The following is an 8,009-nucleotide window of genomic DNA, read 5'->3' on the forward strand; positions in this document are numbered from 1 at the left end:
ATCTCCTGTGGATGATGGTATTGGAACCATGACACAAGATGTTTCAGAAATACCAGCCTGTGATTATCTTTCAAGCTTAGGGTCTAGCACAGCAGAGCTGCCAGTTTTGGATACTGATCTTGACAAGTCTTTTAGCACTTACACATTTGCTAGCAGCCAAGATCTTGTCAGTTTAGCTGAATATTCTGGAGAAGACCCCTACCCGGCTTCTAGCAAAAACATCCCAACTACACCGCCACAAGCCAGTTTGTCTTCCTGCAGTCTTCACTTGCCTTTTGAAACTTTTAATGAAAACTGTGTGTTGTCAAAGAGTGGCCCTGTTCCCACAACCACAGCACTTAAAGAAAGCCTGCAAACTAATTTCTCACCACGGCCATATGAAAGTCACCACAAAGACAATCCTTCAGCAATGCAGACAAAAGCAGAGGAATTGTGCCACTCTCCCACTGTGGTTGAACCACAGATACCACTTCCCTGTTTTCTTCATAGCACTGACAAAGAGCCTGCAGCAAAATGTCTGTGGACACTTGAACCATCTGAGAGAGAGGATCAGACTATGGCAATAACATCCTCCGTGGACAGTAGTCTGGTGGCAACTGGACATTCAAATGCCTGCGTAACATTAAGTCCTGACCACACCTCTCAGAGCACAAGTACAGAACAAGTATGTAGCACTTCACCTGTCCAAGATGACCTCAGTAGTGTGCCTTCTGGTGCAGCAGACCATCTGTGTCCAGATATAGAGGTATCTATTTTTCTCACCTGTTTGTATTCAATTATGTCGATAGGCTCTTTAGTATGGTTTATGTGATATAAATCGTTTACCGTGCTGTTTGTTGTACTCTTAATGTTGTGGGTGTCCCGCATGTCAGTATTTATTTTATGACAGCTAGGGATGCGGTTCCTGTGGTTTCCACTGAGGCCTGTATTATGCATCTAACACTGCAAATTCAGTCTCCATCAGAATTCGCACTAGATAAGCTGTTCTGTAGTCTTCCTTGTTTCCATTACCATACAACTTTGAAAGGTCAATAAAATCAGCTTATACCAACGTGGAGCACTAACTTTAAAAAAAATAAAAAAAAAAAGGGGGAGGAAAAAAGCAAATTATGAGGACAAAATAGATAAAATAGCGGCTCCCTTGTTTTAATATCATATTAGATACTGCATATTTTAGTTTATAGATATATACAAAGGCATCCATGTACCAAACTACAAAAAGTGACTAATCCACAGTACATAGTTTCGAGAAGATACATGATTTATCGAGCGCCTATTAAGTTATACATTCTGATTAGCATGATCTGCAGAAAAAAAAGATGAGACTTTGTGATTACATAACTGCAGAAAATACTGCATTCCTTATTAGCATACAGTTTGTTCACCCAACAGTTAATTATAGATCACTAGTTCAGTGCTTTTCATAGCTCAATGTAGGCGGAGAGCTCCAGCACATCCAGCACAGAGAAATCTGCTGCTGGAAGAATTTCTACGACAAGAATGCCATGGAATTTTCTTTAGGACGCAAGATACTGTGAAAGCTCAACAAGGAGTTTTGTTTGATGGGGTATTTCAAAGTATGCCCCCTCCTGTTGCTGGAGTTCGCCGTATTGCTCGTTTCCAGTTGGGTCCTTGAATTTGAATGTAAACTAGCGATAGTACGTGGAATGTCGGGAGCTTGGTCCCCCCTTGCCTTGTTAGAAGGCTGTTCCCTTTCTCTGTGAAGCACATCAGAGTTGTAATGTGAGCCGACTTCTTCTCCAGCATCGGAATTTGCTAAACGTTTTCTTTTCCTTTGGCGAGAGAGACCCAGACACAGAACATTCTTTCTGAACCTAGCGTTGAACAATAAATTCTGAACCCACAAAGGGCACTAAGCATTTGAACACAATTGAAGTATCCAGAAGCTCAAAGTTCTGCTGTCCCACCCAGTTTGTAAAACCACCTCCTATAGTTTGTCTTCCAAACGCGTTCACATAATATCTGTAATTCTACCACATCTGTTGGTAACATGATTCATTCATCTACTTCGACACATAGCACATCCTCATTATTACCATGAGGCTGTCCGCCCGCCTGCCTTCATATTCTTACTCTCCAGAATATTCTTCCATTTAAGGACCTGGGTGCTAAGGTGTCAAAGCACTGTTTACTGAGTACCCACAGCATATTGCACTTGTAATATACATTAATCTGTTTCACAGATGGGTTGCTAGGTATCAATGCAGTGAAGATTAGTCTTTGAGAAACATTTCAGCGCGTTACTGTAATTCAGTAACACTCACTTACTTGTAAGAGACTGTGATTCACATACATACGTGTATAATAGCTTTACAGTAGGTAGATGTGTCTGTTCCTGTGGATATATCATTGCCTGGGTGCTAGATCCAGCCTGTGGTGGTATCTCTAATATGATTGGATAGGCAAGAGTTAATTGGATTGATAGTCTTGTCTTGTGCCATAATTATTATTTAAGGTGTATTTTTTCATTATACTTTTAAAGGGACATTCAAGACCAAACCTACTGCAAGTATGCCATCTAATTTTTGCCTCACGATATACAGGACTTTTTTGGGGGGGCGGGGGGTTAACCACGCATATATCCCTAGAATTTAGGAATAAAAGTGGACACCTCCTTTTGTTTATATCTGCTTTCCAGTGCTGGAAATCTGTTCTCAAAGCCTCCCTTGTATTAATCTACTATGTGGTATCCACATACCCCCTTATCCTGCTTTTAATAGCTCGCTCGGTATCGCCCTAGACTCCGGCTGGCCCCCTCCTTCTCATTTCTTAGATGCCTTTTAGTGAAGTAAAATAAGAGCTCACGGCTATTATTCTCTGCACTCAAGTAATATGTTATATATATATATATATATATATATATATATATATATATATATATATATATATAAATATATGCTTTATTTAAAATTCTGGTTTTCTCCTGTGAAATGTCTTTAGGACCTATTGCCTAGGGTGATACGTGTGATAAACTGCCTTGGAGTTATCTAGTGGTAGAATTGACACAGTTGTGTCCCTGCCTGTGATATTAACTGGGTTAACTTCCACACACTTGGATAAAAGCGTGTGCTAAGAGTATGCGTGCTCGGCCAGCCCTGGGTGGCGAGGGATTCTGCAAGTTGAGCCACAGTTCATGTCGATGGGGATTTATGTGGACAGAAAGCATTGTGATGCACAAGTTGCCTAGCTCTGTAAATCTATTAAACCTTTCTTTGACTTGTATAGCACTAACTGAGAAACTCTGTGCAATACGGTCCCAATAAGTCCTATTCCCTTGCAACTGCATCCTGACCTGCCTGCCGTGCTTCAATACAGTTTGCACAGCCTTGCAGGTGCCTATGGGCTTTCTAACTCAAGAAGCATGGAAGTCCTGGCTGATCGGTATTCATCGTACTCAAAGACACGTTTTTTTTTTAACGTATAGGGGTTAAAAACTTACGTACTGATCCAGACACACGTGAATATGCTCAGTTTGTGATCCTCCCAGACACCGCACAAAGCTACGCTAAGTAACACGTGTGCTTTATTTTTTTGCATGCTTGCTCTTTATAAAGTTGATACACTGTTTCTCCCATTGTTTCAATTGACAGGGCTCCCTAGTGGATAGAATAATGAAATACTCCCAACCGTTCTGACTTGTCTTGGATAGGTGGTGGTATTCCTTCTATAATGGTGTTGCTGGTACCTGACTGAAACCTGATTTTGCCCAAATAAGCACACGTTTTAATGTGTAATAACCTCTAGGGGTGTATCCAGTTCTGACCCCTATTTTTGCCTGGCTACTATATTATACATACATTTCTGGAACCTTTGTGTAGTTAACTGCTTTGGGGGCAGGTACTTGTGAATGTGTAGGTCTTTGTGGAAACCAGTTAAGAAAGGTGAAAGATCCTAGTAATATCCCATTCTTATGAGCACGAAACACAGCATACTTTGCAATATATCTGAATTAAGACACCATCTTGAGAGAATAACAAGCATCCCGTGATCACTCGTGATAAAGTAAAATGATAGGTTACCACAGCAACTGAGCAGCAACACGGTACATAGTAGCTGTAGAAGAAATGGGGTGTCCTACGCAATGGCAAAGAATGATTCAAATGGAGTTCTAGAGTCGGTAAATGTGCAGGTTGCATGCTGGCAATCATATATAAACTATTAGTAACTTTAGCCATGATAATGTTGCTGAATAATATATTAATAATATATAAATACATTCTAAATACCCTAATGCTGTGTGTGCTGAGGTCATTTGAAATGAACAGGTCGTGTCTGATGACCATGTTTATTATGACCCATTATTAGATGCCAGCCTCACTGAGTGGAATCCCAAAAGTTTATGCAATATGCCCCATATTAAGCAATGTGTTACTTGGAGTACTGTTATTGGGCTGTGCTGTTGAATAACGTACAAGTTCTGGTTAAGCAAAAACGTTTTGGGGACGACTGACATGGAAAAGGACTTAGGAGTTTTAGTTAACAGTAAATTTACCTGTAGCGACCAGTGTCAGGCAGCTGCTGCTAAGGCAAATAAAATCATGGGGTGCATCAAAAGGGGCATAGATGCCCACGACAAGGAAATAATTCTACCCCTGTACAAGTCACTAGTCAGACCACACATGGAATACTGTGTACAGTACTGGGCACCAGTGTACAAGAAAGATATAGTGGAGCTGGAGAGGGTTCAAAGACGGGCAACCAGAGTAATAAGGGGAATGGGAGGACTACAGTACCCAGAAAGATTATCAGAATTGGGGTTATTTAGTTTGGAAAAAAGACGGCTTAGGGGGGACTTAATAACTATGTATAAATATATAAGGGGACAGTACAGAGATCACTCCCAGGACCTATTTATACCCAGGACTGTATCTATAACAAGGGGACATCCTCTACGGTTGGAGGAAAGAAGGTTTCTACACCAGCACAGACGGGGGTTCTTTACAGTAAGAGCGGTGAGATTATGGAACTCTCTGCCAGAGGAAGTGGTTATGGCAAACTCAATAAAAGAGTTCAAAAGGAGCCTGGACGTGTTTCTTGAAAGCAATAATATTACAAGTTATGGATATTAGATTAATAGGGACAGAACGTTGATCCAGGGATTTATTCTGATTGCCATATTTGGAGTCGGGAAGGAATTTTCCCCCTGGTATGGGGCAATTGGCATCTGCTTCATAAGGGTTTTTTGCCTTCCTCTGGATCAACACAGTAGGGACACAATATGTATATAGGTTGAACTTGATGGACTTTGGTCTTTTTTCAACCTTATGAACTATGTTACTATGTTTGGCAATCCGTGTGGATTATTCCTAGGCCAGCTGGGGTATAGTTGAAGTGAATTCATGTGAGCGGGTTTCACATCTTGCACATTTTTTTTTCTTGATATAGTACACGGCATAGCCTTGTATGTATGCAGAGCTGGTTTACAGCGGTTTTCCCTTGGATTGCAAGGAACCAAAAGTGACAGCCATTGTTATCCTAAGAAATACAGAATGCATAACTCTCATTTAGTGGTTTTTCGTTTCAACAGCACTTAAGATGAGATCCTCCTAATTCTCAGTCGCCGGTGTACAATCCTGACTATTTAATCTCTCCCTGCTCTTATGTTGGCGGCACTGGGGGTTCTTATTTTTCCCTCCGTAGCGGTTTTTATGTGCTTTGAATAGCCAGTGTGTGGACGATTAAGTGTTAAAATCTCATGGTCCTCGTTCTTTAATTCACACACTGGGCCACTGGCATAGCATGCTAATTAAACTGACACGTCACAAAAAAAGATCTGAAGAGAACAAAAGTAAACCGCTAAAAATAAATGTACCGTATATTCTAGGAAACGTAAACGTTGATGTTTGTATCACACGGCCGGTTTTGTGGCAGAAGCTTAGAAAGCTCTGAAGGTTTTTAGAATACCTTTTTGTGTGTGTGCATGTCCTGAGGATCCTTCAAAATTGCTGGAGGATTTTATGTAATTTCAGTGGTTGAAACAGAAAATCAGTTGGATGTCTTTGAGAATATTATGTTTAAACCCTATGTTTCAAGCACATAGTAGACTACAGGGGGGAAAAAAACACTTTAAAGCAACATTATCATTGAAAATATTACTGTAACTGTAGAAATCAATTGTTAATTCTTCCTGATCGTGAGTAAATTTGGTTGGCACACGTGTGGGTATATGTATAGGTAAACGACCTATACATTTCCGCTCAGGATGTTATTGGAAGCACTTTAGTTGATCATATCCCTTTCACTTTCTATTACCAATTTGTGTCGTTTTATCTGCACTTCATGTATTGTTTTTCTGCTATTTTATAATATGATTGCTTTTAAGTTATTAAATTGCTCATACTTATACCAAGAAAATACACTGCATGATGATATACGTGCATATTTTCCTGTCACTGCAGTTATAGGTATCTGATGCTTGTGAATTAAATCTGTCATCCAACTGCTTTTCTAGTAGACCTTGGCCATATATTCTTTTTTTTTCACCACTTTACCAGTCTTGTTATCCCACAAAATAACCATAGCTATAAATATGATGCATTATTGTTTTACTATGACTTTTTATTTGCCAGCTTATTATCTGAAACAAGATTTTATCTCGATAAGACTGATCACAGCTGCCAGTTCAAGAAAAATAACCTCTCGCAGTTTTAGAATATCATGTAGTATTTTGAGGCATTCATCTAATCGGTTATAAAAGAACATGTTAACCATGGCTTCTTTCAGCAGTTTGATTTTTTTCCCCAGGTTTTTCAAAAAGAACACGTGGATTCTCTTCAGGTCAGATTGCAGCAGGTTAATGGACTTGGACAGGGTCTGATCCAAAGTGCCGACAAGAACTGTGATGTTCACGGTCTTGAACATGACACAGAAGAGCTGAACACAAAATGGAACACGTTGAACAAAAAGGTGAGCTAGTCCACCGTGGCCATTCTGTGAGCCGGAGAGGAGTAGGCCGGTGCAAAGCGAGTGAAGGGAAACATGTATGTTATCTGAATTCTAACATTCTGTATTAGCCAAAGGAGGATTGACACCTTCCATTGCACAGAGATGTGGTGGGAGGATTTAGATTTAATTTTCTAGTCAGAGAGACAGCGTGTAGGAGTTGAGATGAGACCATCTGACTCGATCAGCCTGGAAATATGTCTACAAGCTGGCTGTTTAATCAAATCCAGGAATAAATGGTGCCAGTCCTTTCTCTCCCAACCCCCCCGCACCCTTGCCTCCTGCAGATGTAGAAATATTCCTGTAAGTGATCATTTTTGTGACACAGGTGGCAGAGCGTGTGACACAACTGCAAGAGGCCCTACTGCATTGTGGGAAATTCCAGGATGCCCTGGAACCACTGCTCAGCTGGCTCACCGACACAGAAGACTTGATTGCCAACCAAAAGCCACCTTCTGCAGAGTACAAAGTGGTGAAGGCTCAGATCCAGGAGCAGAGGGTAAGCGGAAACAATTAAACAAAACATGTGGTTAGGTAACTTGTAAAGTAGCATGAACCACTGGACTTTAGAGTATCTTTCATAAAAAATGTAATATAGATTATCCCTATATAAAAAAAAAAAATTCTCAAGGGTAAAGTCCAATGCACCCATTGAAGAATGCATATTAAAGTGTTCTGCATTCTATAGAAGAAGTTGCAGTCTACAGCCCCCTCTGCTGTCCAAACCTTATGACATCTTTTATTTTTTTCGCATGTGGACGGCGGATCTTGCTATAGAAATTTGTTGCCCAGCGCCTCCATTCACTTTCTCACACGCTCTCTATAAGAATCCCTACATTCTCTGCTAAGCTCTTCTTCTTCTATCTTTTATGTTCTCTGTTCATCTTCAATCTGCTTTCTCTTCTATCTTGTCAATATCTTTGTGGACATAACCCAGTGGTGGAGCTTGCAGTGATGTCCTCTCCCTGATCTTCACCTAATGAGCCGTCATTTTGCCCTCACGTGCACTCATGGCAGTATGGTGGGGCTTGCGGTCATGTCCTCTC

The 8,009-nt window shown here is 40.6% G+C and overlaps 1 protein-coding gene across 1 annotated transcript in view; it reads left to right on the forward strand.

Moving 5' to 3' along the window:
- LOC149286297 (microtubule-actin cross-linking factor 1, isoforms 1/2/3/4/5-like) overlaps positions 1 to 7,462 on the forward strand; it is a gene marked incomplete at its 3' end in the record, with an annotated part of 89,176 nt that extends 81,714 nt beyond the window's left edge. The window contains exons 58-59 of the mRNA XM_089494327.1: positions 6,766 to 6,927; positions 7,292 to 7,462. Of these exons, the coding sequence (XP_089350453.1) occupies positions 6,766 to 6,927; positions 7,292 to 7,462 (333 nt within the window). The remainder of the gene's footprint in view (positions 1 to 6,765; positions 6,928 to 7,291) is intronic.
- Positions 7,463 to 8,009: the final 547 nt, after the last annotated feature.

Source organism: Sceloporus occidentalis, unplaced genomic scaffold (genome assembly GCF_023333645.1).
Source record: "Sceloporus occidentalis isolate IW3139 unplaced genomic scaffold, rSceOcc1.0.p SCAF_71, whole genome shotgun sequence".
Taxonomy (NCBI): domain Eukaryota; kingdom Metazoa; phylum Chordata; class Lepidosauria; order Squamata; family Phrynosomatidae; genus Sceloporus; species Sceloporus occidentalis.